Raw genomic sequence first — 27,452 nt, forward strand, 5'->3', positions numbered from 1 at the left:
ATATGCAATGAAGCAAAACAATCTGTTCCTGTTTGCACTTCTTGCTCACAAATGTGAGCATCAGCACTGTACCTCACAAACAAGTGATAAAATAGACTCCCCAAAATTGCATTTGGTATCACAGGGTTGCAAATGTTTCTGGAGATGTGTCTGCAAGTGATACAAGGGAAACCACTCTTCCTGAGAAGCCAGTGACTGTGGAAGGGGCAGGGGTGATGACTTTACAAAGCTTAAAGACTGCATTTTACTCTTTAATCTTCGGTTATACACATGACTTCATTGTGGGAAGGTCACCAGACAAAGGAATTCAGTGAACTGGGTCTGAAGGGAGGAACTGTGTGTGGGTCTCAGCTTTGCTTTTGCAAACCATTCCCATAACTGGCATGGCCATCTGCCCTGGTGAAGGGCGAGCCCGGGGCTCACACAGCCTGGCACAGAAATCCTGGGAATTGGTGGGAATAAGCAGAAATTGTCACAGCAGAAAAAAGGTACTGAGGAGTAAGTTTAAATTCACCTTCTGCGTCCCGAGACATCACACAGCACCTGGGTACGGCGGTCAGCGCCTTGCACCAAGGCCGAACGCGCCATGGCCAAAACCTCCGCTCTCCCCCAAGCACAAGGCAGGACGGGGCGAGGGCCGGAGCGCGGCTCCCTGTGGGACGCGGCTCGGGCTGGGAGGCGCTGCCCGCACACCCCCGGCCCCTCGCTGCCGGCGGCGAGCGGCGGAGCGCTGAGAGGGGCGGTGGGATGGACCCCTGCGGGATGGGGCGAGCCGCTGAGGGGCGGTGGAATTTGGGGGCGGTGGAATTTGGGGGGCGGTGGGACTCCAGCGGGATGGGGCGAGCCCCTGAGGGGCGGTGGAATACGGGGGGCGGTGGAATTTGGGGGCGGTGGGACTCCTGCGGGATGGGGCGAGCCGCTGCGGGGCGGTGGAATACGGGGGGCGGTGGAATTTGGGGGGCGGTGGGACTCCTGCGGGATGGGGCGAGCCGCTGCGGGGCGGTGGAATATGGGGGGCGGTGGAATTTGGGGGGCGGTGGAATTTGGGGGCGGTGGGACTCCAGCGGGATGGGGCGAGCCGCTGAGGGGCGGGGGGGGGGCGCGGCCCCACGTGACGCTCGCGCCCGGGCCGCCGCTCGCGCCGGAGCCGCTCGCGCTGCTGCCGCTCGCGCAGTCCGGGCGATGCGGGCGGGCGCGCGGCGGCGCGCGGCGCTGGCGCTGCTGGCGGCGCTCGCGGCCTGGGGAGCGCGCGCCCAGCGCCCCGGGGACCCCGCGGGTACGGGGGGACGGGAGGGGACCGGGGACACCGGGAGGGCACCGGGGACACCGGGAGGGGATCGGGGGCACCGGGAGGGCACCGGGAGGGCACCGGGGCCCGCTCGAGCGCTGCGCAGCCCGTCCCGCGGGCGCCTCTGCCCCGCCGCAGGTGTGCGGCGCTCCGGTGGCGTCGCTGCAGCGGTCCTGGCCGTGCTAAAGAGCGAAATCCACCGGAGCTCGAATCCGCGGGCGTCCCGGGAGCTGAGGATGGGAAGGCGTCACGATGTGTAACATTTTGGCGCTCAATTTTCAGAAAATGGGACGCGCTGCATCCTCTCGTCTTCATCGGAGTTTCCTGAAGGATTTTTCACGCCGCAGGAGAGGAAGGATGGAGGAATCGTTATCTACTTCATAATTATACTGTACATGTTTTTGGCCGTGTCCATTGTGTGCGATGATTACTTCCTACCTTCCCTAGAGATCATCAGTGAATGTAAGTGACATCCTGATTGTTTTCCTGTAAAACTGAGAAGCTTGGCATAAAACTTTCTCTTTTAAAAAGCTTCAAAGCTTAAATGCTCTGAACAAGTTTCACTTTTTCCATACACAGATGTGTCCATACAATATTTAATTTGATACACAGGATCAATATTTTTTTAAAAAAACCTAGTGATTACATTGCACATGTATTCTTTTAATATTTTCTTTCTTTCTGCCTGGAGAAAAATCTTAAGATTCCTCAGTATTAACCAAACTGAAAATTTAACTTTGAGTTGCACAGTACTGTGTCCAGGTAACTACTCGTAAAAGAAAGAAATTAGGAGGGATGGTGATTTGTGAAACCAAAACTCTTCTGGGGTTTGCTGTTCTTTAAAAGTAGTGATGAGCTACTGCTAACATATTAAGGTATGACACAGGAGGGACAGGAATTCTATGGTTACCACGGTTCTAAAAAATCTAATCAACCTGCAACAATTCCCCCGGCATCAGCAGACCACTGAGGTAAGGAGATGGCCTTGGCAGGGAGTTCAGATTTGCGCTGCCAAGAATTAACAAAATTCCCTAGGGAAACTCATCCCTGAACTGGAAAACCCCCTCCAAATCAGAACACTTGCAGCGAATGTAAGCTTATACACTGCCATAAGATCTGGTGTTTTGTTTATTGATGATAAATGAGCATTTGTCAGACTTTTGCCATGGTCAACCAATACGTCCCTGTACTTGGTGTGCAGGACTTGATCCACAGAGTGAGTTACATTCCAGAAAGTCAATTTGCCAGAACAAAAATCTCATTTCTCTTAAGCAACACAAAGGCTCTTATACTGTCCATACAAAATGAAAATTTGATTTTAAGATCACAGCAGTGGTTTGGATTTAACTAATGTTTGTGGTATGTGAAGACACAGTAGTACAGATTTCCCTGGAAGATACATAGATAGATAGATAGAATTGATAGGGATCATACAGCAATATCACACTACAGTCCATGGAATTTCCCCACAATGACCACCAATAGGAAACACTGTTAAATCCTGCATACAAATGCTGATTTTCCAAGAGATTTAAACTAATTTCTGTAATGAAGTTAGAAATCAACTAGTCCAACAGATCAGGCTAATTTTCAATATATTACTTTATGAATCTCATATAAATGCATTGACTGTATGAAAGTAAACTTTAATCTGCTTAACTGTAGTAGTAGCTAACATTATATACTAGTGAGAGTAAAGGGTACAGGCTACTGCAGTATCAACTTTTTTTAAAGCAATTCTTTTTGTTCTGTCCTCAGGCCTTGGCCTCTCACAGGATGTAGCTGGAGCAACTTTTATGGCTGCTGGAAGCTCTGCTCCAGAGCTTGTCACTGCTTTTCTAGGTAAGAGATGTGTTTTGACTCCTTATAACTTAGAATTCTTTTCCTTGCGTGCCAAACTGAAACATACCATAGAGTCATTTTCCTTACAGGAGCTTTTGTGACAAAGGGAGATATCGGCGTCAGCACCATCCTTGGATCAGCAATATATAATCTTCTTGGTATTTCTGCAGCTTGTGGGCTGTTTTCCAGTGTGGTATGTATAACTTTGATAGTTCTGCTCCTAGGAGCCAGTTATCCTTTCTCATACATATCCTTTGCAAACAAAAGCCAAGAGAGACTTACTATGACAACTGCCAAGTTTATTATTTAGTAGCAAAACCAGCATGTAATCAGTTTTAAGATAACTTGCTATGAAAGTTTTTAAAAACACTAACTTGTTAAATATCATACTTAAGTCATTCCTAAGAATCTTTAATTTTTACATAATATAGAAACAACATATTGATGCAGCATTTACAGCACTTAGTGAAAGTATTACAGAGAGGTTTAAGAAAAGTACATGACTGATCTGCAGGTTTCGAGGCTATCCTGTTGGCCGCTGTTCAGAGACTGCCTGGCATATACCATCAGCGCAGCAGCGGTCCTTGCCATGATAGCTGACAACAGAATTTACTGGTAAGAGCACAAGTAGTGTTGAATTCCTGTTGACTGGAGATTTGTGAGACAGTGTTTTGAAAAACAAATGAAAATCCCCAAGCCCCAAACTTCAAGTAGCCTGAACTGCCGTTCACTAAGAGAAATAAACATCCTGTTGGCTTTAAAAAACTTAAAAAGTCACAATGCTTGTAAAGATTATTACCTAAACATTCAAACTCTGCATATTATGAAGTTTGACCTGCATAGGTTTGTCTGTACAGACTTCACAATTTCTATCACAACTGTTCTGACATAGGAATTAGTGTTCAGCATTTACTCCTTTTAAGCCTTTCCTTTCATAGCAGCATTGTTCAGAAAAACATTTGTCTGCCAGAAGGAGATCATGAGTTTCTCATGTTTTAACTCCTCCATCAACACTGAAACTCTTGTTACCTCAACAAGACAGTCAGGTCCAGCATTAAGTCTCTTGAAGTTTATAATTTAAGCATCACATGGGGACTCAATTTTCCAAACATCAGGAAAATGTTCAATCAGTAAGATCCCCTGAAAAAACATGCAGCTATACAATACACAAACAAGATTCTGCAGAGGAGGGGAGTTAATCAAACTGCTGAAAGACATGGGGACACTCACAAACTTCCATGACATTAGCCATACAACTGCAAATAGATGCTTTTGTGTGTTCTCCTTTTGCTATTCATGCAAATTTTCTCTCTCTCTTCTTATGCCAGCAATTGGGTTCTTTTATATTACATGTTATATAAAACTTGTTTTTCATTCTAGGTATGAAAGTGCATCTCTATTATTGATATATGGGTGTTATGTTCTGGTACTATGTTTTGACATTAAAATCAACCAATACCTCATGAAGAAGTTCAGTCCCTGCTGTACGTGTTTTACAAAAGCTATGGAAGAGAACGCAGAGCAGCAGCCACTGGTTGGATGGAGGGACGAGAGTGGACCTCTCATTCGTCAACAGTCAAGGACAGACAGCGGAATTTTTCAGGATGAGCTGGACTACTCTCAACTTTCAACAAGCTTACACGGGCTTGATGAAATCTCTGAAGGTACAGGTATTGTTACAGCTGTCTCTAGCACTCTGCATGCCTGTCTGCATCAATTCTGGTCAAGAGCAGATTCTCAGATAACATTAAGATTTTGCTCACAAAACAACTCCAGCCTAGTATTTAAGTAGATCATTATTCTAACTTGGAATATAATACTGAGCAAAATCAGAGTGATGGTTTTCATATGAAGTTAGTTGCTAGAGGAATGCAAGGATAGTTGCTCATTTGTGTTGTAGTAGAACTTCTGTCTTTGTTGCGTGTATTTGAAACTTCTCAGCAACACTGCTTGTAAAATGCACTATCAGCTGAAAGCCACACAGGCACTCTAGTAACAGACACAGTTTCCTTATGGCAGTGGCAGGTTCATAGCCCAAAATATGCATAATATTAAAAGCAAAGGGATAGCTGTGATGTGGCCAAAAGTCATGTTTCCTCTTGGTACTTACTCCTGGTAAATGCTATGGGCAAACCCTCATCAAGAAATTAATTTTTCATCCACCTTAGTTCTCCCCTGGTGATGTAATAAAAAACATTTTAATCACAGAATATTAGGTTGGAAAGAGATCTGAAGGATCATCTAGTCCAACCTTTCCTGGCAAAAGCATGGTCCCAGATGGGCCAGCACCTGTTCAGCTGAATCTTAGAATTGTCCAACATTGAGGAATCACCACTTCCTGGGGAGATCATTTTACTGGTGATTATTCTCATTGTGAAAAAATGTTTTTCTTGTGTACAAGCAGAATCTCCCCAGAAGAAACTTGATTTCAGAATTTTGTCCAGACAGATGTAGGTACTGGGTAATACTACAGCTGAAACTTGAGGAAGAAGTATTTTTCACCTTTTTTCAGTATTCTCACAAGTAGAGGATAGTAAAATACCATATGCTATGGATTCAAACTTAATGCTACAATTTAAAAGTCACTTTTTCCTCAACAGATCATCCAAATGTTTTTACCATGCCTGAAGCAGATATGAAGAGAATTTTGTGGGTCTTATCCCTTCCTATTATCACACTACTCTATTTAACTATACCAGATTGCAGAAGACAGTTTTGGAGGAACTGGTTCATGGTGACATTTTTAATTTCAGCAGCATGGATTTCTGCAATAACTTATGTTCTTGTGTGGATGGTAACAATAGCAGGTAGGTACCTAAAGTGGTAGTCAAGAATCACTGAAGAAGTTGTGTGGTTTCCCTGTGAGGTCCCTGTGAGGTTTCCCTTTAAAAGTCAGTTTAGCAACTCAGACTGTGCTGTAAAAAACACAACAAAGAACAGAAACTTATGTTTGACTGCTTAGTTTGCCACCCTCTTCTATCCACTGATGGAACACTTTCTAGAGTTTAGCTGCTTCACACTGCTTACCATCACATTGATGAGATCTCGATGTAGCTACAAAAAACCCGGTCTATTTTTAAAAACAGAGTTTCACGAAACTGCTTCATTAAGCAAAACAATCAGACACACAGCAATAAACATGTCATGCTGAAGGCTGACAAACATGAAATCCCCTAAGACTGGACTCACAGGTCAAAGCTTTTGGAAAAAATCCGTAATTTCTATACCTGTGTTTTTCGCAAATGTTACAGTAAGAGATTTGGCATTAAATTCACTGTCAAAAAACTTCTCAAATGTGTTTATTCAACATTCTTGGAGTGTGTATATGTGGATCTCTTACAGATCTGCATCATAAAATGGGGCAGTAGAAGGATCGCATTTAAGTGAGAGAAGGGGTATGGACTTAATATGTAAAAACCTTTTCCTAAAAGTACTTTGAGGTATAAAAGGTCTCCTCATTTCATTGTTTCTCCAGTCAGCTTGAAAGACATCCAGTTTTTACATTTAAGAACAAGCAGAAAACAAAACTGAAACTCTACAGAAATTTTTCAAAGCTTGCCATTTTCACATTATAGCTCACTAATCCTACCCAAGCATTCTACTAGTTCAGATATGAATACCTCCTTGTTCAGTGCAGAAACAGACCCACATAGTCAGTAAACCTTTGAGAAATTACTAGTAGATCACTGGATATTATACCCACCATGTTAACCCCTTGGTTAAATAATTTCCCACTTGTAGCCAAAGAGCAAGGGTTCACTGTCTGGATGCTAGAAGCCTTTGAAACAGGATTCAAGTCAACATTATTGCTGTTCTACAAGACAAAGCATTAATTCATATGAAAGTAGGTACGGTGGAGATTCAGAGAGTGTATTAGTTCACTTTCAAGAGTCATCACAGGTAGTACTGGGGTCTTTGGCCCACTACTTCTAGGTAAATTATATTCTATTTACATGTTAAAACACTACAAGTTAAACACACAATATATTCAAGTCCAGGTTCTCATGAAGGTTGAGAACGCAAAGGTTCTATCATTGCATAATCAGTCTATCAGAATGTCACTAAAGTATCATAGCTGGGCACTAAACTGGGATGGTCAAGAACAAACTGGGATGGTCAAGAACAAACCTAATTTAGTACATCTTTCTGTTGCTGGCAAAGAAAATTCAACTACTTATAGCAACACATTGCTACTGATACACGAAATTAACAAAAGCCTAGAAAAATAAGACTTTTCTGTCTTAATGGTCAGTTGCTAGAAAATAAACCACTACACATTAAATAGAAGATAAATTTATATAATAAAATGAAAAATTAGCTTCTCCTGAGTTTATATTCTGTCTTATAACCTTCAGAGGGCTAGAAACTAATATTAAGTACATAAGGCTGGTTCATTCATATTTCACCTCGGTTTGAACCATTATTTTCCAGCCTGGATGATTTATAAAAACTGATTTGTTGGTCCCTCATCCTACAAATCTATTAGAAGTGATGGAAGGATAAAGAGAGTACAAATTCTGCAACAGGATTATGTTAGTACCTCTGAAATCAACAGTTTCAAACATAAATTTACTGAGCTGCTCTAGACTAAGCTGGTAAGTAATAGACAAACATTGCTGACCTAGCTTAGTGTACTGCCTCTTATTTAAATAAAATTGCTCTTATTAAATATGCCAAAATATTTCATGTAAGAACTCAGATTTCAACAATAAAAAATATTACGATACTTTTTAATGAACAAAAATGTTTAAGAAAAATTAATTACTTTTAGTTTGAGTAGAGGTATCAAATACTTCAGCACATCGATGCATCTGAATGGTACAACTGCTGAAACAGTTTTGCAGAATCCCTGTATTTTAAGTTAGAAATTAATATGGTTACAGGACATCTGAGGCTAAGAAAAACAGAGATTAGGGAAAAATAAGCCACCCTTCTAATAACAGTTAAAAACTTTTAATTTAAATGAGTATTTCCCTAAAGGAACTCACACTTCTAAGGGGTTACTTGTACTTAAAAGTCATATAAAAATTCTGCACTTTGATTCTTCCAAATCACTTTCTAATTGGAATGAAATGGTAAAGGCATGTAGTTGAGACAGTATTCTCATAATATCTTAATGACTGTCCTCCCAAAGAAAATTCATATGCTTTTTCCCCTCCCCTGAGGGGATTAAAAAGAATGATTATAAGAGTTATTGCTTCATGAGACTTTTGGACACTAAGAAGGAGATGCCCAAAAGAGACTATAGTACTTTCTAGAAGTTGAGTGGGGGAAAAAAAAGGGAGTAGTAATTTATTAGATATTTAAACTTCCACTTTATCTGCAAGAAAAAAAATCGTAACTGCTACTGCCTTGACCACTGCAGACTTGAAGTACAAGGAAAAGGTATTTGTTGTTACTTTTTGTTTTAACTGCTTTGTGGTTCAGTCACCTCACATGTAGTTAAGGTAGCTGATACATTCCATATGAAACTACTGTATGATTATTCATTCATTCTCCAGCAAACAAAGTCCAAAGCACTTTCTGTGGATGAGCCCTAACTAAAACCACACTTACATTTTCTACCCTTATTTCTCAACTGCAGGTGAAACGCTGGGAATCCCAGAGTCAGTCATGGGTCTCACGTTACTCGCAGCAGGAACGAGTGTACCAGATACAGTTGCAAGTGTGCTGGTGGCTCGAAAAGGTAAAGATTTTAGAATTTAGGCCCATGCCACTGGATGTGTTTTAAAAAGGTACTACAAAAAGAAAGAATTCTAGTCAACATTTTGATAAATTCAAGGAGTAACCTCAAAATCCATGCTTCAGATTCTAGAGCTGAAGTTTACTAAAAATAAATAAATAGCTTACCTGAAAAAGCTGTGGCTCAGACATTTAAAAACTTCTCAGAGTACCTCAGAGAAGTATTCTAGATTGGTTTATTTGTTGTTGATTATGCATTACAGTTTTACTGCAGAACACAAATGTAGGCCTCAGTATTTTAAACATAACTGGACTTTATAATAGCCTATCTTAATTTTAAGTGCCACTGTGCAGATGCTGGTGATTTAGGGAGACTTTTTATGGTTGTGGTACCCATGTTCTGTAGAATCGGGACTATAGTTCTTCCAATGCAAAATCTGAAAAGGGTCCTCTGTGACAAACTGAGGGCTGGCAGTCTGTTCCTCCAAAACAGTTTGGCAATTTCATGCAATACAATTAAGCCAACTTATTTGTATTTCTTCTTTTACAGGAAATGGAGATATGGCTATGTCTAACATTGTAGGATCCAATGTATTTGATATGCTCTGTTTGGGAATACCCTGGTTTATAAAAACTGCCTTCATAAATACAGCAGGACCCATAGAAGTGAACAGCAGTGGTCTGACATACACAGCCATTTCTCTTATTTGTTCTGTTGGTTTTATTTTTCTGGCAGTTCACCTGAATGGCTGGAAAATAGATAAAAAATTGGGAACAATTTGTCTTGTCCTGTACTTAGTATTTACTGTATTATCAATTTTATATGAACTTGGCATCATAGGAAACAATCCTACAAGGGTCTGTGGTAACTAGTTTTAATCAGTGATTATGCTGATGAAAAAAATAAAAGCAGGAGAAAAAGATCAGTTTCTTCATTTAGTCAAAATAAAATTTAAAAAACCCACTCCAAACTCCCATTGGGCTCTACATCTTATATACAGAACTAAGTCATGTCATTAAAGTAATATTAAGTAGAACAAAAACATCACAGCCTAATTGGAGCCCTTTCTTTTAGAGTCAAGAATTACAGTATGACTACAACGCACATATAAAACCAAAATTCTGAAAAAGACATCTACTTCTTACATTACAATGTTGATAACACACATTTGGCGGGGAAAAAAAAAAGATCAGAAAACACTAAATAAATCCCACTATGCAATCTGGAGATTAACAGAGAAAATGGCTTATTTTATTAAAAACAGTATAACCATTCATTTAAACTGAATGACTAGAGACACTTGGCCTAATTTTCCAAAGGCGCTGAGCATCCAAAGCATCCCCAGTCTATAGGGACCTGCAGGTGCTCAGTGCCTCTAAAAAAACAACAAAAATCAGGCGAATTGTCTTTAAAAACCAAACATAGTAAGATTCAGTTAACAAGTATCACAGTATATTAAACACTATACTGTTAAAGGCTGGTGGGATTTAAAAGTTCCTTTTTACAGCTTTTGTAAGCATACAATGTTACTAAAAATGACTTACTAAGACAGAGAAGCTAAACAGACATAGGAATGTTCCTGAACACACGGTTTTAAATTATGCATTGCGATCCAAGCGGACATCAATTTCTCTGCCACTGATTTTTATGCCGTTCATTATCCTACAGGCCTTTTCAGCAGATTCTGGTGAGTCAAATCTGACTGTTCCACAGCCCTTTGATTTTCCATTCTCCATTTTTATTTCTGCAAACATTACATGACCTGAATAAATAAGTTAAACAGCAGTTATTTCAAGTCCTCAGTTTACTAACAACTTAAAGAACTCAGAAGTAATAAAAAAACATTTTTAAGTATAATCTAGGGGAACATATGAAATTGGCACTTTCAGACTGATGGTACATTCACTCATTCAGGCAAGGTGACACGGGACAAAACAGCAGGAAAGAATCCAAATCCAGATCCGCTATCTCAAATCCTTCCTGATGTATGCCTGTATTTGCCCAAGTTTGAAACAAAGTGCCCTGTAAGACTCGGGGAAAGGTTTGTATTTCATACTGACAGAAGTATTGATAGGCATTAACCAAACTGTAGCTTAATCCAGTCCACCACGTTCATCACAAAACCTTAACAAGCAATAGTCACAACCAAGCAATTTGGGTAAGAAGCTGCAGAGCAAAATTAAAGCCTTTAAAACAATAAAGTTACCAGCCTGGGAGTGGTGGAAAAGTAGCATGCACTATCCAATTCCTGCTGAGCTTCCTTGAGCTTGGACACTCAACTTACAAGGAAATATTTTTATAAAGATGTACCTCTAAGAATGTTCAGTTCCCTGGAGCTAATGAGTTTTTGATTATGGCATGTTGTAGCACACCCCTCCTGAGCCCCTCAATGTCACTAGGAAGAAAAAACTTTTCCCTGAAATACAAAGCTTTTTATTTTTAAATATCATGTAAGACTGTCCTTTCACTGAAAGAAATGGAACACTGGGAAACAGTCTTGGTATTTCTTTATGATACTGACATGAACACAATCTGTTGCTTATAATTCTTAAAAACAACTGAACATAATTACTACATCTATTAGCTGACAGAGATAATGACAAAAAAAATTCTGAACTATCTGAAAGTTGCCCAGAAGGTTAAGACTTAAAAAAAAGGAAGAACCTGTTGTGCTATATCTTCCATCGATGACTGTCTTTGGCATCAGTAGTATGTTTTAGATTATTTATCTTTTCTGTCTATCCAAAATAAGAAGTCATCCTGTAATTCAGTTAAAGCTCTCCGTTCTGAAAATGTGTTTTTGAAACATGTAATGTATTTTGACACTCAAGCTTTATTTTGCACTTATTTCTGTGAAAAGACCAACTTTTCTGAATTAGATAAAACCAATTATTGAATATTTGTAGCAAACCTTTATTTCTTACGATAAAGGGGAACATTAAAGCCTGCAAATACCCTAATCAGGATCTTCTATATGTATAAAACCTGTAATGTTACACTGTCAAAATTACTAACTCTGATTTGATGCAGCACCATTTCTAAAGTAATGTATCACCTGAACAGATCCAGGCTCCTGCACATATTTAACTCATAGGAAACACTACATGATATACTTTTACTGGCCAGTGAATATGTCATAAAAAGAAAAAAAAATCGAAGAGTAATTTTATTAAAGGAATAGGTTTATAGCAAGTGAGCACTCAGAGCCAACATAGCCCACACTGTACCTTGGTCTTGTGTTCTGTCATGCCTAAAGATTATTTATAAAACTCTAGAAAGCTGGGTGAAACAAGAAAAATTAAGCTAGCCAGACTCTTCTTCAGAGTCAGACGACAGTCTTCCTGTTGTTATCTAATAAACATCACAAAACACATGAAGTCCATGGAGATGAACAGGGATAAGGTTCATATACATACCACATTGACTGAATTTCTCCTTTAGCTTCTGCCAGGTCAAGTCAAAAGGAAGCTAAAATAAAAAGGTATTATTGGTAACAAAATATTACAATGAGAATAAGAGCATGTAATCAAACATACACATAAAATAAGCTTGTGGTTCCTATATATTTCATTGCTTACATTTCTCACAAATATCTGGTTGCCTTTGGAGCCCAATCTCTCTCTCATGCCACCTCCCATCGGGCCAGGCACAAATCCTCGATCGATGTCCATGTTCCTGTCCAGGCCTCCACCCATGGCAGGTCCCATTCGATCAAAACCGGAACCCATCCGATCCATTCCCATTCCTCCAGCCATATTGTTCATACCACCCATGCCACCACCTACACAGAGAGAGAAATGGAGGATAAAATAAAATCTTCTTTTAGTAATAAACACACAAGTATTTGGTGTAAAATAAAGTTCTTGTGTCAGGAGAAGAATAACTTCATTAAAACTGCTGTAATATAAGCCATAACTTTTACACATGCACAGTGATTTATCAAGGAGCATGGCTAGTATTTTAAGACAAAGTATTATACAAGATATAGAGTGTCAGTTCTAAAATAGTAAAACCAAACTGCATCAAGCTATTAGTCATACCATCTAATGTAGCAAAATGTTGAACACAAGAATTCAAAGTCTGTCTTGTTTAATTTAAAAAAATATGACGCCCTTTACCAAAAAGATCAAATAAATAACTGTGGCAATACTTAGATACAGATAATTGGACCAGATATCCTCTTGTTTATTTGGCTTCCATCATTTATATTCAGCTTAACTTAATGCAGCCATACCCACACCTAATTACAAAATCTTCTAGAGAAGGCTTTTTTTTTACCTAGGACAGAAGTTACTGCAAGTACTGTAAAGAGCATGAACTTTCCTAGGTGTCATGGTTTAAACCCTGATAAAAGGTACATACATGGAATAAAATGTATTAATTTATTTACATAAGTAACTAAGAGCAATAACATTCAAACACTATATTATTTCTGGATTCATAAGTAAAAACTAATGTACAGTAAAACGACCAAGATCATTCATGAGGGACCCTCTCTTTAAGCCTTATGCCTTCTAAGATTGGCACTAGCAGGACTTATGTTTCTCATCTGCTCTAGCCTGAGGAACTCAGAGAGTTGCTGCTATACAAACACTGTACTGGAGCTTTGCACAAAATTAAACTGGGGATAATCTGAAATTCAAGGCTGATTTTTTATTTCAATGATGACGGATTACTGAGGTTCGGCTTCATGACGTTTACTCAAATAACTCTGCCTGTCTTTTCTTCTGAAACACAGGTTTATTTTAATCACTTCTCCCTCCAAACTAGAAGTTGAAACCATTCTAGGGAAAGACTGTATTAGCTAATTTTCCTCTGAACTTTTACCTCAACAAAACAGGTTTGAAAACTGTTAGGCTTATCACATGCAACAGAGTTCTACTTCCCTCAACAGCAAGACACTGCACTACACCAAGTTCCTCTGACACAAGTAGGTGTACACAGTATTGTTACATCGCCTATGCATTTATGTTCTATTGAAACAAGTCAACCTACTCATTCCAGATCTTACTGGGCCCATGCTAGGTGCTCCCATTCCTCCTGCAAAAACACCAATCATTGCACCACCTAAACAGAGAAAAATAATGAAGTGACATACACTGAAACCACTGGTTAGTGAAAAAAACAAAGCACACGCTAATGAAGTGCATTGTTCTCAATGTTACCTGGCAATATTCTCCTGTAAGGGCACTTTAGCGTGTGCCTTTCCTATACAAACTAGATAGGAACACCTTGTGAGAAAAGTTAGTGTCTCCTTTTCTACTACAGGATTTAAGCTACTCTGATTTCTTTCTAGCTTTTCTCCCCTCTGACAGCCTGAGAGCAGCATAAACATGGTAAAACTAAATGGACCATTTCCCACATTGGGAAAAACAACCTCAAAATTCAAGGCTTCATCTTATATGAACTTGATAGCATAAAAAGTCAACAATTCTGTTGCAAATCAAACATCCTCAATTCCACGCTGATACTATAGCCCAATCAAAGCCACATTCCTTGATTTCAAGGTTACTAAAACCAAATGCCTTCACAGTATTTCTTTTTAAGATACTATTAACCTAAATACTGTAACAGGAATACATCAGGGCCTTCCCTGATCAAACACAGTATCTATTAAAAGTCCCTACAATTTCCTTCCACTATTTAAGGTGAAGCTGGGAATCTTTAATCTTGCTTCTCAGGACACTATTCAAAATGGGCAGATCACTGATAGTTTGTAAATTGAAGCTTGCTGGATCTACTGAATGAAAGACACCCCCCATCAGTTTCTCACAGTGGCCATGTTCATGAATTTTTAAACCAACGTGTTACCAGAAGACTCAGAAGCCTACTGCCTGCAGAAACATTTATAACTTAAGTGGCCTTGCATTTTCACTCAGGAAACAGATGTTTATGCAAGTAGCCAGAGTGAAAGCATACACTTGATTACTAAGACATTCATTCCAATGCATCAAGACTAGCTCAAAGGACAAGCTTATTATGTTCTTAACACTTCTACACAATTATCAGTATTGAACAGAAGCACACAACAGTTACCCTTTGCTATGACTTGCTTCAACTAATAAAATTTTAAAAAAAGAAAATCAATTTTTAGACCAGATGAACCTTATGCTCTTAGCAGTTCTTCTCTTTCAAGGAGGTGAATTAAGGGAATGGAAAAGTACAAGAAACAGGGAAGAAGAACAGCTGTCTCCTATAATGCATTTTGTGCTCAGTTTCAGGCCCCTTACAACAGGAAAGACATAGAGGTGCTGGAGTGTGTCCAGAAAAGGGCAACACAGCTGATCAAGGCTCTGGAGCACAAGCCTTGAAGAATGGCTGAGGGAGCTGGGGTGCTCAGCCTGGAGAGGAAGAGACTCAGGGAGGACCCTTCTGCTCTCTGTAACTATCTGAAAGGAGGTTGCAGAAACGGGGTCAGTCTCTTCTACCGAGTACCAAGCAACAGAACAAGAGGAAACGGCCTCAAGTTAAACCAGGGAGGCTCAGATTGGATGTCAGAAAAAATGCTTCACAGGAAGAGTTGTCAATCATACGAACAGGCTGACCAATGAAGTGGTGCTGTCACCATCCCTGCAGGGATTTAAAAGATGTGTACACGCGGCTCTTGGTAACCTGGTTTAGTGGTGGACTCGTTAGTGTTGGGTTATAGGCTGGACTCAGTGATCTTTTCCAACCTAAGGGATTCTGTGATTCATCCAGGTAACAGCATAGTAACAAAGGGCAAGAAGGCTCTATTGTTCAGCTCTTCCACGCCTCTGAAAATGGAAGAGTAACTCATTCGAGGAACCCCACTGCCAGCAAGACCTCATCTATAAACAAAATAATCTTGGCTCAGTTACAGAAGAGGCCAATAAATACCATTCTGAGCTACAGGAGCTCAGAAGGCAGGACAAAAACTGAGGGCACCAAAATTCAACACTCCTGTCCAATGCTACCTGATCTGCAGTACAAACAATATTACACCATGCATTTGCAAAACAGGCTCATGGAAGTTACAAAGGCTGTACACGGACACTGTGTTCAGGATTATCAGAAGCATATAGTTCAACACCCCAAAGGTTTTATACCCCACAAAATATACAGTATGAAGGTAAATGCTTTCCTCAAACAGCTATTCCATTTATATTTTACAGAGTGAAAAAAAACCCTCCACACCTGAACCCCTGTCTTAAGTGATGACTGTAATGAACATTCAGATTACATCCTTACAGTAATGACTGGGGGAGAAGAGACAGAAGATGACCAAATGAAACCAGGTATCCTTCTGGCAAAATTATTCCAATACTATGTCACAGAAAATTTAACAGTTACCATACCCATCCTTCCAAAAGACTCTCCAAAACCACGGTTCAATGCCATGTCACCACGACCAAATTCTCTTTCCATGTTTGCTCCCATTCCACCACGGAACATTTCTGTAAAGAACAAAGAAAAAAAACGGGAATATTCTGTTATTTACATCCAAGTTGATGCTCCTACAACACTTGTTTCACAGCCGCTTGTTTAAATAGAAGTGAGTCTAATGCACAAGTCAGAGGGACCTGTTACACACACAACTCTCCTGCCAGTTCCTAGGCCTCCACTCATGCAACTTCTTCCTTTGAACTCATCTATACTACCCACCCCTAAATGGAGAGCTTTTCATAAATAAATATTAGCAAACTAGTAGGTGTACAGGAACGGTGTTCAACTACCTCCCATTCGGTTGACTCCAAATCCTCCCATGTTAGGCATTCCTTCCATTCCACGAAATCCAGGAAGTCCTGCAAAATAAGGAAAAGTGTTTTCTATACAGTATTAAAGAAACATTTAATGCAAAAAACTTCATTGCACGTACCGCCTCCCATTCTACTCATTCCACCAAATCCTGGGCCGTCTATTCCCATACCTTTAAACCAAAAAGATAAACAACACTTAGTACACCCTAATGGATTTTTAAAAAGTCAGACAGAGTTAAAATCTCAAAAGCACACTAGACAAAGGCTTGCTTTGTCAAAAGTCTGTCATTTTTGCAACAGAACATAACAGAACATGTCAAAAGAAATGACAATTTTAACCTTTAAAAGTTTTAAACTAGCTCTGAATAGCTTAAAAATGAAGAATATGGATTTACCTCCTGGACCCATGCTCCCCATTCCACCACCCATGCTCAGCTGTGTTGCACTGATGGGCTGTCCACCTGGTCCAAGTCCCATACCAATGCCACCAAGACCACCTCAAAAACAAAAAAATTTAGTATGATCAGAAGGGAGACCTTCCTCTGTATCACAGAGACCACAGTAAGCAAAAGTGTTACTAAACTGTGCAAACACATGGATCACCATGTACTAAGTGCAAGGAGTAGAAAACAGAGCAGGCACTCACGAGGTAATTGTGAGCTTTTGCTGTCCACAACACGGAAGTCTTCATGAGGAACTGATTTGTCATCCTGACAAAAAACAAGGATGTTATGCTATGATCCTTTCAATGTTTTGGCAGAGACATATAAAACAGAAAGAAATGAAAGCAACTTACCATTTTTACATGCATGGGTCTATCAAACAGGAATTGCCCATTGAACATAGCTGAAGAAATGCAAGTCAAGGAGTCTTAAGAAGGCAATTTAACTGTTTCTGAACAATCAATGCAATAACTTATTATATTTTTGTACAATTACTATGAGTCTATCTTTCCCTACCTTAGCTTTAGAAACCCAATTCAAGGGCCAGAAGATGCAATACAAGCTGTTAGGTACACTGTAGTTTCACAATTGTCACACTGCCAGGTATTTTAATTTTGTTCAACATCATGAGGAACTTTCAGAATTTAGTAGTAAATTCAGGCATTACAAATGTAATCTGCACAGTATTACTCTAGTATTACTCTAGTCCCTATATCATAGCTTCAAGGCAAATAAGCACCATTTGCAAAACTACGCTGCCTGAACTATTACAGACTAATCAATATATGATCAATTATTTTCCAAAACCAAGGATACATATTGCTTGAACAGCTTCAATTGCTTGTTCAAAGGTAACTGTCCCCATTCCTCGACTCTTGCCATCTTTATCTTCTTTGATGTCTGCACGCTTCACAGTTCCAGCAATGCTGAATACCTCCTTCAGTTTCTTCCAGCCAACTTTGAAGTCAAGCTTCAACACAGAAATACATTAGTGATTTCAGCGCACATCTCTGTTCTGCTATTACATTTGGAAGAGATTTTCTGCATTGCTGTTACCTCTTCCTTGACAAAATGGTTGAAAATTGTACACAGTTGAGATTATACACACACTGTGTGTGTATATCATACTTTGACACACTGTGTCAAAGTCCAAAAAAATCACCAGTTGTACATGTATGTACAATATGTAAATGTATTTTACTTTAATTAACATACTACCATTGGGTTGGTTCTTGAGAAGAGCAGCTGTAATTCCACAAGACCTCATATAAATAGTCTTGTGCTAATAAAGAACTTGAACCACTGTATTTGTTGGAACTTTATGGTGTTAGTCTAAAGAAACTAGCAAGACAAACTGAAATAAACTGACTTATATATTTAATAAAAAAGAAGTGCAACTGAACATAGTGAAAAGATGTATAAAATATTTTTGAATCAACAGACGACTGCAATACTTAGAAGTGCAAGTCAGTCTCAAGAATTTAATGAACTTTTCCGTGTCCAAAATCTGAATACATACCCAACATTTTCAATATCTAACTGTGAACTATTTCCAACCTCCTCTTTATATTAAATCTGAACTACACAGGTATAAGATGTCTTACAAAGATCAAACATTAAAGTTATAAAATACAGTTTGAAGCTTACATTGGCAACAAAAATCGTGGATCCAAGCCTGCCTGCTTGCAAATTACTGATAACCTCAGGAGGAATGTTTGGATTATTGAGAATAGAAGGTGGTAAATTCATCATTCCAGGTGCTGCATCAGGTCCATGTCCTCCTGGAAACTGCCCTCCTCCCCGCTGCAGTGCCCTACGAGCATGTTCCCCTTCAGGATCCTGAAATGTGGGCACAAACAAAACCACTTAACCATCAACAACTGGACTGCCAACAAACAAAATGGTACTATTCGAAACTCTGCATAAACCCATCAAAATTATCAACTAATAAATACGCTTGTCCATGTCAGAGGCATCATGAACTGAATTAGCATGGAGACCTAATTCCCTCACCTCTAGAGGTGGGTCCTTTCAGATGAGGGTTGAGGCATATTGGCAAAGCACTTGTTGAGGAAGCGTGCACTGCCACTTCACATGCTGTACCTAGCCTATGGACAAGTAGAAAAGATTTCAAGCTAAAGGACTGTCAGTCTAGCACTTTCTTCCAAGAACTGAATTAATTTAATTAGGTGGTGGTTTTGTATTATTTATTAATACCATTACTAAAATTGAAACAGGACAGGAAGAACTGCATCAGATACCATCATACTACAGCACTACAACAGAAATGTTGACATTATCTCACTTTCCAGACAGCACAACTCCTCAATTTCCAGCCCCATTTTTGCACATATGTAGTGGTCTAATAGTTAGCTCATTCTGTGTCATATTTTGAAGCAGGTAAGCAATATTAACAGAGATTACCTAGGCTGGAAAAACCCTAAGGTAAAACTATGACATAAAGTTGTTTTAACAAAAACCAGCATTAGATTATTTTGACTTTAGGACATGCTTTTTGTCACTTTACTCAGCATAGTATCCAACCTTCTGCAAACCAACAGGCAGTTCAGCCCATTAAGAAAATTTCACAAGAAATGAAACTGGAAATTGCACATCTAAGATTCTCAAAACCCTGTATGGTCATCTCAGCAGCTTTAGTATCTTCACTATTTCAAATTCAAAACAGCAGCAATAAACATACCTCTTTAATATTCAGGGGTCTTCCACTAAGATCATATTTGTTCATAGTGTCTAATGCCTTCTTAACAAATTCTTCATCTTTGAATTCAACCACACTTAGAAAGAGATCAAAACATTTAGAGTATTAAAATAAAGTTTAACATGCCAAATCTAATAGAATGTTTGGATAGCAGTGTGCTTCTACACACATAAAAAAAAGAAACTTACCCACAACCCTATATCCACGAGATTTGTCATCATATGTAAAGAGAAAACAAGCAAGAAAAAAAAGAAGTCAGTCAGCACATATGACAGAGCAATGAAGATTCCAGTTAAAGATCCCAGCTCACTGTTAAGTAACTATACAAGTTATTTTCAGCTTCAAAATCCATAATATATGCTCTTTAGTGGTAGCCAATCTGAATTTCTCCTACTTTCTCAGCATACATACCATTCAAATGCAAGAGAATACATTGTTTCTTATGCTCTTTGAGTCAAACCAGAATTGGAAAAATGCCACACAGATCCATGTAAGGACAACTGGGAAGAGGAGGTGGGAGGGAAAGGGTGGAAAGAAAATAACCCCAAAACATAATCAAAAACCAATCGAGACACTCATGTCATTAAAAGTTGTCCACTAACTACAGAATTAAAATCTACCTACATCAAGTATACCACTACAATGAAAAAGCAGTCTGCATACCTCTTCAGTACTACAACATAATTGAGAAGTTACCTTATAAGAAAATAACCTTATTGACTGCACCAGCATCCTTCTAATCAAGCAAAGAGTTGAGGATTTCTTAAAGCATAGCAAAGCTGACAGCATGTTTTAGTTTTAACATGTATTAAAGAAAGTAATTTACAACAATCGATACAACCTCAGTTAAGACTCAAACCTGCATTTCTCACATTCTTCACTGCAGGTTTGGAGCTGCTATTGGCCAGACTTTTGACTATTATTAAGAAGACATAGGAGCTTTAACAATCTTCACTATTAGTGCCTCATTGCAGGCACTCTGTTGGCTACCAACCATCTCCATCCATTTAGTTTTAAGAAAGTAAATACATTAAGCCAGTGTTTAAAAGCACCAATCCTGCAAAGCTGTGAAATCAGGCACTTCACCCAGTATATTCTTAGCTAACATTTTATATTTACTGGCCCCAAGAAGAGCACACTACACTAACAAAATTTAAATAAAATGATTGGTTTATTGAACATCCTTTATATGAAACAGATTTGTACCAAGACAAAGGTGTTGGCTAAAAAGAAGAATTAAGTAAAAGCCATTTGTTAACATTTACAGAAGTACTTGGTCCCTTACAACCAACTAGTGTGAGTAGCATAAAGGTGTCAGACTACTTCTAATACAGAATCCTCAAGGCTACCTTAATGAAAATCAGTGTAAAAATGAAACTTACTTTCCAATAACTGGTACAGGTATTATACAAAAATAAAACTGCTGAGGAACTTTTAAACCTCTAGCAGATTGTTGCCCACGGCACTTACCCTTGATTTTCCTTCAGCATCCTTAAACAGCTCCACGTATGTAACCTCACCAACTACATAAGACATACAAAGGGAAAATACCAAGAGACAATGCATTTAAACACCAGTATCTTTCTTTACTGTGCCCCTGTGCACAAGTCTACAGAGAATCACCTATTATTCACCAACAATCAAAACCAGACCAACCATACCTCCTGTCAATGGCTATATAATTTAGCTAGTTTTCAGAAATATGCAGCAGCCACATTCTCAAAAGCTAAAAACAAACAACTATATTTAACCTAATTCATACTACAGAACATATTTTGGCCAGTATGATATAGTTGGTGAACAAATTCAGATATACACAGTCCCTTAACCTAACGAAAGAAACGTCAACGTTCACTGAAAAGTGTTACATTTATCATCCTACTCACAACACCTGTTTTAAGGTGACTTTCTACCTGAATATCTTCAATCAAAAGTTTGCCTTCAATAATAACCAAATTTACACATCAAATATTTCACAGCAAGCGACTCACTTTCTAAAGTAGGAAGTTTAAGTAAATAAACCAATCAAATAGTCACGTCACCTTACAACAGATAAGCCAGCAGTTACAGAAGGGGGGTCTGGCATTTTTCACAGCCTAAAAGCCAAGTGTGCTTTGCATTACTTTTGAAGAATCAATTTTTCAAAGAAAACACAGAACTAACTTTTTACAAAATCCATGTATTATCATTATTTTACCCCAAATTTAAAATAAAATTTTTGGGGTAGTCAGGTTACTCTATCAGAACTGCAACAATAGGAACAAGCTTTTAATACAAAGCTCCAGACAAACAGTCATGGCAGTAGTGACAATGCAGACAAAGTTAATGCCACAGCCAGATTCCACCAAAGAAATACAAAACAACTTTTGAAAGACATCCCTTATTATTCAGGTTCACACACTTCATGTGTTGCTTAAATACAAAAGCCCTTAGAGAAAAAAAAAATCTACGAGAACTACAACTAGACAAAACACAATCTCTTTAAGAACTCATGAGGTCATGCATGTACTCTCTACTATCACACCAGAATGGCAGAAGATTGTGAGCACTTCATTTACCCAGCCTACCCTGCAATGCAATTGTCTCGGATGAAAGAGGGGGAAGGGAGATAGATGTACCAAGTACAGGCCAAAACAAAAACAGTCAAATCAAATCTGTGTGGCTCAAAGGACACATCGGTTGCATTTAAGCCCCACTGGTTTCTGTGTGAAGTGTATTACAAGGAGTAAGTTACCTTTCTCTCTCATCAGGTCTTTAATAGCTTGCCATTTCATGTCATACGGGATGTTGCTAATAAAAACTCTATTGCGATTAACAGCCTTCTTGTCTCCAGAGCCTGCATTCTTCTCCTTTGCATAGGGGTGGAATTTATTCTTGTTTCCAAGAGAAGGGATTGCCTTTGCTTTTGCAACGAACTTTTCTTTCACAGGTGCTTTCCCTTCTTTTGCTGTCTCATCATTATCCCTACATTAAAAAACAAAAATCCAAACAGAAACACTGTTAGTCTTGTGTTGGATCATTAGACTATCTCACTTCCTACCTATATAATTGAGTATTTCCTCTGCTATCGGAATTCTCAGGATGCCAAATGCTGCTTTTCAAATTAGGAAAAATAAATTTATGCTATCAGAGTAATTCCAAAATACAGTGCTTTATCAAGAACAAAAAAATGTTCCAATACTAAGTAAAGAAAGTACATCTTACTAACTCCCACTCCATTCCACAGAATCATAGAATCCTAGAATGGTTTGAGTTGGAAGGGACCTTAAAGATCATTTAATTCCAAGCCCCCTGCCATGGGCAGGGACACCTCTCACTGGATCACCTTACTCAGGGCTCCATCCAACTTTTAACACTTCCAGGGTTGGGGCATCCGCAACTCTGGGCAACCTGTGCCAGCACATCCTGTCTGTCAAGACTCAGAAAGATGGAACTATGAAACTACTACAAAGACCAAAACAGAAAGAGTAAAAAATGACCCACAGTACCCATGCCTTGGTGCTTTGGCAATTTGCACACCTCGCTTGGACAAGTTACAGGACATTCATCACAGAAGTAGGAGTAGAAACAGTCTAAGCTTGAGAGCTGAAACAGCTCACGATACTTAATTCAATGGAATAATAATATATCAAAATCAACTCCAATAGGTTTTATATCAAATTATGGGTTATCTACCCCATAAATTATTTTTATTCACAATTTGTGCGGGACTACTGTTAGACAGAAATGAAAATTCAACTGAGAACAACAAATTTTTTTCAGTTTCACTGCTTAACACTACTAGAATTTGAAAACTTGTTAAATGCATAGGAAACAGTTGTATTAAGCCATACTATGAATCTAAGACTATTTAGGTAACTAGGTGTATTATCCACTAAAAACAACAAAGTAGACACCTGGCCCTCGGTCTTTCAAAACTTCACCAATAGCACCAAAATCCTCATCTTAAAATATTTTTATTTTTTAGATGAAAATACAAGAAAATTGGCTGCTTTTCTTTTACAGCAGTCCAAATCTCAACTTCAGTAAGACCAAACATTTTCAACAGAATTAGAAGTATCTGTAACTCTTCAGCACTCCTGATAGTGTTATTATCACAAGGTCATTTAGCATGCCAACAGTGGCTCAGGGAGCCTGAATTGTTACTTTTTAAAAGGAGAACTGCTGAACTGAAAGAATCCACTGAATAAAGCCACACAAATGTGATCCACTAAACAGATGCTACTTAGCATCTTTAACTACACATCACTGTCTACTTAAAGAGAAACTTAAAAAGTACTTTTACAGAAACAGTATTTTAAAAAGCCAGAATTAGCATCTTGATTTAGAACAATTAGAAGGTGATGTCCTACAGGACTGACAGAAGTGAATGATTGTGAACCCTCCTTCTTAAACTACATCACTATCTTTACTGTATTTCCCACATTTCAGAAGGCTTAGTTTTCATCTCATTGAGACACTTTGGAAGGTTTCAGGCATTTCAGTTTTACAACCACAACATATGGCAAACCAGTGATTTTGATTAACTGACAAGTTTTCAGCTCTCTGCACAGTTAACAAAACAGTAAGTGGCAGTCCTGCACTCAAAAGCACATGCAAGGAGCTTTTCATGAAGCTAAATGCATTATCTACTCAAGTCTGGGCACTTCATAGGCAGGAGTACATTCAAATACATCCATATTTCTCCCCTGACTTTTTCCCCAATTTTGAAATACTCACATGGTATTAACTTCACAGTCCTTGTGTTTATATGTGGATTAAGAGTGGATTAGCAACTGGGAAATGCACGGATACTCCCCTGGGGCAAGTATTTGTAAAATTTAAAACATCTCAAGTCAACAACATGTTATCTGGTTGCAGCTTTCTCCAAGTCCTTCTGCATCATCCCTCCTCCACACCACCCTGTGTGCGTGACAACACAACTCTTGTGTGGCTGTGTAGTGAAGTGAAATGAAGGGAACAATGCAGAACTGGAGGGATTCACGGGAGGAGGCACAGAGCAGAGTATCAGGTCTTCCAGTCAGATCAGTTCCTTCCAATCCAACTCCATTTGCAAATGCAAAACTCCTGCCCAACCAGACTCCTAGTAAAAATCTGAGTTCTTCCTTAAGTTTTAGGATTAGAGCAATGGATTCTCTTCAGCCTTTTAAGCTCTTTCCTGCTTAAAGGATTATGAAACAGCCCCTTGGTGCTCAATGTCGTGCACAGGATGAGACAGGTCTCCAAATATGGAATCCAGAGGCTCTGCAAGACCTGGCTGTACAAATCAGTAGAGAGCACAGAGGATACAAGCCTGGCACAAACTCCTGCATCTGGGAAACAAAGCCACACTGCACTTGGTCTGGGAATCACAGCCAGGCTGCTGAAAACAGAGGATTAATTAAAGAAACAATCCTTCTTGCTAAACTCATCTGCCAAAACCAACACAGGCCAGTGACCAGGCCAGAGGCAGAAATCCTTTTACAACTCTTACCCTAGTCCTTGAATATTAACAATAATTTCAATCATAAATACATTCAAAGCAATGTCACATTACTCACCACAGAAAAGACAGGCTCAGAAATTATAAACTGACATTTTCATGGGGGAAAACAATAATAACTTCTAATCTTTACCTTTTGTATGAGCTACACATTTCATACATTAAATTAATATTTGCCTGTGAAATCACAGACCATCACCGTTCCTAGGACTGGAAAAAACATGTCTACAATTAGTTCTCAAAAAAACCTGCATATGCTCATTGATTTGAAAGACCAATTATAACTTTTGGGAAAAAAAAAAAAAAAAAAAAGCTTTTGAACTTTCCATGAAGTTTTGAAGACAAAAGACAAGCTCTTCACATGCAAAACTAGAAGCCTGTAAATAATAAGCACAAGATACATCAACATGAAAGCCCTAAAACTTGAATTTTTAGAAGAAACTTCTACTCCTCCTCACAAGTGTCCATAATAAGATAAGCAGACAGAAATGGAAGAAGTTCACAACATGTGATTTCAAAGCACATGGATCACTTTAGCTTTGTTGTGCTGAACAGTTCCACAGCAATACAAAAACCTTAGGGAAGTGCGCAAACTGAGTCAGGATTCCTCTCCAGTTTATTGAATGCTAAGCAAACCACGTTAATAATTTTTTTTTTTTTTTTTTAAGTAATACACTTCACCCACAGACTGACAGCTTAATCCTTTGTACACACGTTTGGGGGAAGATTAGAAACTGCATGTGAAAGAATAAGATTTGAATCTCTGTCACCAAGAACCCTCCGCTACTTTTAAACTTCAAGTTGCGACTTCTACCAGGCAGAGCAACTGTGATTTTTCATTTGCTTCTGAGGTTTTGGAGGCAAAAGAAGATACTGTTGACAGGAGGGATACAGAGAAAATACATCATTTCAACAGTAGCAACCTCAAAAGGCAATAAAATTTATATGCCTAAAAAGGACAAAAAGGGTTACAATCATCCTGTGAAAATTCAATTCTAATCTGAGCAGTATGGAAGCTGAGGGCCAGACTAGGGAAAAAGAAAACAAATCCACAAATTCCATTTTACAGTAAAGTTTACAGCTTGTAAACTCAACTAAATTTTACAGGGAGTCAAGTAAAGGCATGAAGTACATATTTATTCCTCCAGCTTTATGTTGAAGATGATCCCATATGCATTTTTTTAAACACAACAGTATCAGAGCAGGGCTGCTTAGAACATGTCAAAACTTCACAGACGCCAGCAGCTTTGATGTACTGTAATAGTACTTCTACTGTAAATGTATTTTCCCTCCAAGATCTGAATGAGATTGGAAGAGATATTGAAATTCCAACGATCTGAGGCCAAAATCTAGCTCATGTAAAGAGTGACAACCCTCCAAGCCTGACATCAAGAACAACCACGCACACAAAGTTATTCATGGTATTGTTCCAGAGAGCTGGTATTTCCAGCTCCCTTATACTAAGTTCCTTTTAGACCTACTATACCAGGCACAATTTTACATACTCTGTGTATGAAAATGTTGCAGTTTCCAAGAAAACTTCATGTATGCATGTGCGGGGTCTGTTTTTAGAAAGGAAATTACTACAGGGCTGTCTTACCATTCTCACGTAAACAAAGACTAGTTCAATGGCTTTACAAACAACATCGTTTCGGCAAGAAGTGGAAACTAAACGGCACCAGAAGCGATGCGGAACACTCCCGGAAAGGTATCCCGTGGGAACCGGTCCGCCAGGTACCAAAGCCCGGGGCTCGGAGCCCCGCGGGGCGGCCCCGCACGCCCAGCCCTCGGCGGCCGCAGACCAAGAGCCGCCACCTGCCCCGTGCCCAGGCCGCGGCCTCCCCGAGCTCCCGGGCCGGGAGAGCGCCCCCGGCCCCAGCCCCGGCCCCGCGGAGGAGGAGCCATGGGGCCGGGGGGGCCCGGCCACCTCCTCCCGCCGCCCCCCCGGCCGCGCTGCCCCCGCCGCCTCCCGGCCCTGCCTTCACACACATTTTGACGCCATTTGCGCTGCCCGCGCCGCTACCGGGTGCCGCGGCCGCCGCCGCCTCCTCATCCTGCGGCGGCTGTTGCGGCGTCTGTTGTTGCGGTGCCGGCTGCTGCTGCTGCTGCGGCGCCGGCTGTGGCGCCTGGCCGGCCGCCTCCTCGGCTCGGCGCGGCGCGGCCGCCTCCGCCCTGTCGCTCTCCGCCATCTCGAGCCGGGCCGCGGCCCAGCGACCGCCGGTTTGAAACGGGCCCCGACCGCCTCGGCCTCGCCGCGCCGCGCCGCGCGAGTCTCGC

The 27,452-nt window shown here is 39.8% G+C and overlaps 2 protein-coding genes across 9 annotated transcripts; one reads left to right on the forward strand and one right to left on the reverse strand.

Annotated features, from left to right (window-relative positions):
* The first annotated feature begins 1,160 nt into the window (after positions 1-1,160).
* SLC24A5 (solute carrier family 24 member 5) lies at positions 1,161-9,757 on the forward strand. The gene is made up of 9 exons (XM_038146920.1): positions 1,161-1,276; positions 1,571-1,750; positions 3,047-3,130; positions 3,220-3,323; positions 3,645-3,745; positions 4,511-4,794; positions 5,731-5,937; positions 8,715-8,816; positions 9,363-9,757. Exons 1-9 carry the CDS (start codon positions 1,183-1,185, stop codon positions 9,683-9,685), a joined length of 1,479 nt encoding a protein of 492 aa, XP_038002848.1. The 5' UTR covers positions 1,161-1,182; the 3' UTR covers positions 9,686-9,757.
* MYEF2 (myelin expression factor 2) lies at positions 8,519-27,452 on the reverse strand. 8 transcript variants are annotated; one of them, XM_038146912.1, is made up of 17 exons: positions 27,165-27,429; positions 22,428-22,657; positions 21,164-21,216; positions 19,882-19,889; positions 19,676-19,769; positions 18,622-18,813; positions 17,791-17,944; positions 17,328-17,377; positions 17,178-17,241; positions 16,927-17,028; positions 16,651-16,701; positions 16,508-16,576; positions 16,130-16,228; positions 13,809-13,880; positions 12,392-12,594; positions 12,230-12,281; positions 8,519-10,575 (listed from the first exon to the last, which is right to left on the reverse strand). In XM_038146912.1, exons 1-17 carry the CDS (start codon positions 27,362-27,364, stop codon positions 10,412-10,414), a joined length of 1,857 nt encoding a protein of 618 aa, XP_038002840.1. In that variant the 5' UTR covers positions 27,365-27,429; the 3' UTR covers positions 8,519-10,411. The 8 variants fall into 8 exon arrangements, with proteins under 8 accessions (XP_038002840.1, XP_038002842.1, XP_038002841.1 ...); XM_038146914.1 differs by having other exon boundaries at positions 10,043-10,575; positions 16,508-16,549; positions 27,165-27,452; XM_038146913.1 differs by having other exon boundaries at positions 10,043-10,575; positions 16,505-16,549; positions 27,165-27,452.

The sequence above is a fragment of the Motacilla alba genome, chromosome 10 (assembly GCF_015832195.1).
Source record: "Motacilla alba alba isolate MOTALB_02 chromosome 10, Motacilla_alba_V1.0_pri, whole genome shotgun sequence".
Taxonomy (NCBI): Eukaryota; Metazoa; Chordata; class Aves; order Passeriformes; family Motacillidae; genus Motacilla; species Motacilla alba.

Coding starts and splice junctions, on each gene's coding strand:
- SLC24A5 (XM_038146920.1), top strand. CDS start 1,183: ATGCGGGCGGGCGCGCGGCGGCGCGCGGCGCTGGCGCTGCTGGCGGCG. Junction 1,277..1,570: donor GCGCCCCGGGGACCCCGCGG/GTACGGGGGGAC, acceptor CTCAATTTTCAG/AAAATGGGACGCGCTGCATC. Junction 3,324..3,644: donor GTGGGCTGTTTTCCAGTGTG/GTATGTATAACT, acceptor ACTGATCTGCAG/GTTTCGAGGCTATCCTGTTG.
- MYEF2 (XM_038146911.1), bottom strand. CDS start 27,364: ATGGCGGAGAGCGACAGGGCGGAGGCGGCCGCGCCGCGCCGAGCCGAG. Junction 17,945..18,621: donor CCACGATTTTTGTTGCCAAT/GTAAGCTTCAAA, acceptor TCTGTGTTGAAG/CTTGACTTCAAAGTTGGCTG. Junction 16,702..16,926: donor GGGGAGCATGGGTCCAGGAG/GTAAATCCATAT, acceptor TTTGGTTTAAAG/GTATGGGAATAGACGGCCCA.